We start from the raw sequence: 1864 nt of genomic DNA, 5'->3' as shown, positions 1-1864 counted from the left end.
CCATGTTCCAGCAGCCCCCCCTGCCCTGCACTCAGTGGGGCTGTGTTGGGGGCTGGGGCTCCATCTGTCCCCCCTTCTCTCTCATTCTCTCTGTTCTGTTGCTGATTTTTGCCCTCCCGCAGATTTTCCGCTCGCTGCCGCCGGGTTACAACATCCCCAAGGCCGTCCTGGAGCAGAGCCTGGCGCTCATGGCCGACGACCCAGTGAGACTGTGGGGCGCTATGGGGCACTGAGGGGTGCTATGGGGCGCTATGGGGCAGGGCAGGGTGCTATGTGCAGTGCTGGACGCCAGGCTGCACTGCTGGGTTTCGGGTCGGTGCTGGTTCCGATGCCCGGTACCGGCTGAGTTTTTCTTCCTGTTCTCACAGCTGCAGTTTGTGGGTAAATGTGGGGACAGCGGCGGCGGCTCCTACAGCGTCAGTATCCTTTAATGGGGGTTATGGGTGGTTATGGGGGGGTTATGGGGGGGTTATGGGGTCTGTGGTCCAGCCATGCTGCGCTGCTTCCCTTTGACTCCCCTCTCAGACCTGCACCGTGCGCTGCGCTGCATGGCCACAGCAACGCTGGAGTCCGTCGTGGAGGAGAGGTGGGGGCAGCACAGGGGACATGGCTCCATCCCCCCCCTCCTCCTCCCTCTCCCCTCCTCTCCCCTTCCTTCACTCTCTTCCCCTCCCTCTCCCCCTCCTCACTCCCTTCTCTCTGCCCCCATCCCTCCCTCCTTCCTCTCCTCCCTCTCCCCTCCTTTCCTCTCCCTCTCCTCACCCCTCCCCTCTCTTCCTCCACCCCTCCTCTCTTCCCCCTCCCCGTCTCCTTCCCTTCCCTCTCCCCTCTCCTCCCCTCCTTCCTCTCCCTCACCCTCTTCCCCCTCTCTTCCCCTCCCTCTCCCTTTACCCCCATCCCTCCCCACCTCTCCTCCCCCCACCCCTCCCTCCTTCTTCTCCTCCCTTCCCTCACCCTCTTCCCCTCCCTCTGCCCCCACCCCTCCTCTCTTCTCTTTTCCCCTCTCTCCTTCCCATCCCTCTCCCCTCTCATCTCCCCTCTCCCCCCCCCCAGGTTTGGTTCTCGCTGTGGCCGCATTTTCCGGCTCCTGCTGCGGAAGCAGCACCTGGAGCAGAAGCAGGTGGAGGATTTCGCCATGATCCCGGCCAAGGAGGCCAAGGAGATGCTGTACAAGATGCTGTCCGAGAACTTCGTGTCACTGCAGGTCGGGGGGGGGGGGCAGCAGCTCAATGAGCCCCCCAACATCAATCAATGGGGCTGAGCCGAGCTGTGGGTCCAGCTGGGTCCATTCTGTGGGTCCAGCTGTGTCCGTGCTGTGCACAATGTAACTGCAGCCCCCCCCTTTATTCCCTCCCCCCCCCCAGGAGATCCCCCGGACCCCCGACCACGCTCCATCGCGCACCTTCTACCTCTACACCGTCAATGTCCCGGCCGTGGCGCGGATGCTGCTGCAGCGCTGCTACAAGGTCAGTCCCAGCCCCAACTATTGGGTTCTGCCCACCCCACAGGGTCTGACCCCATCGGTACCCGGTGTGCTGCCATCCCACTGCCCCACATTCTGCCCCACATTCTGCCCCACAGCTCCATGTTCTGCCCCACAGCCCCCCCCCCCCATTTCTCTTCCCTCCCCCCAGAGTGTGGCCAACCTGATGGAGCGACGGCAGCACGAGACCAGGGAGAACAAGTGAGTGCGGATGGGGGGGTCCATAGTTTGGGGTGGGGAGGGGGCTGCATGTTGGGGGGGCTGTAGGTTATGGGGCTGGGGGTGGCTGGGCCTGCAGGGGGCGCTGTGGGTTGTTGGAGGACTGACCTCCAGGGGGCGCTGTGGGTTGTTGGAGGACTGACCTCCAGGGGGCGCTGTGGG

At 64.1% G+C, this 1864-nt stretch overlaps 1 protein-coding gene across 1 annotated transcript; it reads left to right on the top strand.

Annotated features, from left to right (window-relative positions):
* Positions 1-2: 2 nt before the first annotated feature.
* Positions 3-1726, top strand: POLR3C (RNA polymerase III subunit C). Its single transcript, XM_015884258.2, has 6 exons — positions 3-203; positions 369-420; positions 526-586; positions 1054-1204; positions 1365-1466; positions 1635-1726. The coding sequence occupies exons 1-6, from the start codon at positions 3-5 to the stop codon at positions 1686-1688; spliced, it is 621 nt and encodes a 206-aa protein (XP_015739744.1). The 3' UTR covers positions 1689-1726.
* Positions 1727-1864: the final 138 nt, after the last annotated feature.

This window comes from Coturnix japonica, chromosome 25 (genome assembly GCF_001577835.2).
Source record: "Coturnix japonica isolate 7356 chromosome 25, Coturnix japonica 2.1, whole genome shotgun sequence".
Lineage (NCBI taxonomy): Eukaryota > Metazoa > Chordata > Aves > Galliformes > Phasianidae > Coturnix > Coturnix japonica.
This window is presented reverse-complemented; position numbering and strand designations above follow the sequence as displayed.

What these genes read in the sequence shown, in the direction of transcription:
- POLR3C (XM_015884258.2), top strand. Translation starts at nt 3, where the DNA reads ATGTTCCAGCAGCCCCCCCTGCCCTGCACTCAGTGGGGCTGTGTTGGG. An exon ending in CGGCGGCTCCTACAGCGTCA is followed by an intron (nt 421 to 525) that starts GTATCCTTTAAT and finishes CTCCCCTCTCAG; the next exon opens with ACCTGCACCGTGCGCTGCGC. An exon ending in GAGTCCGTCGTGGAGGAGAG is followed by an intron (nt 587 to 1,053) that starts GTGGGGGCAGCA and finishes CCCCCCCCCCAG; the next exon opens with GTTTGGTTCTCGCTGTGGCC.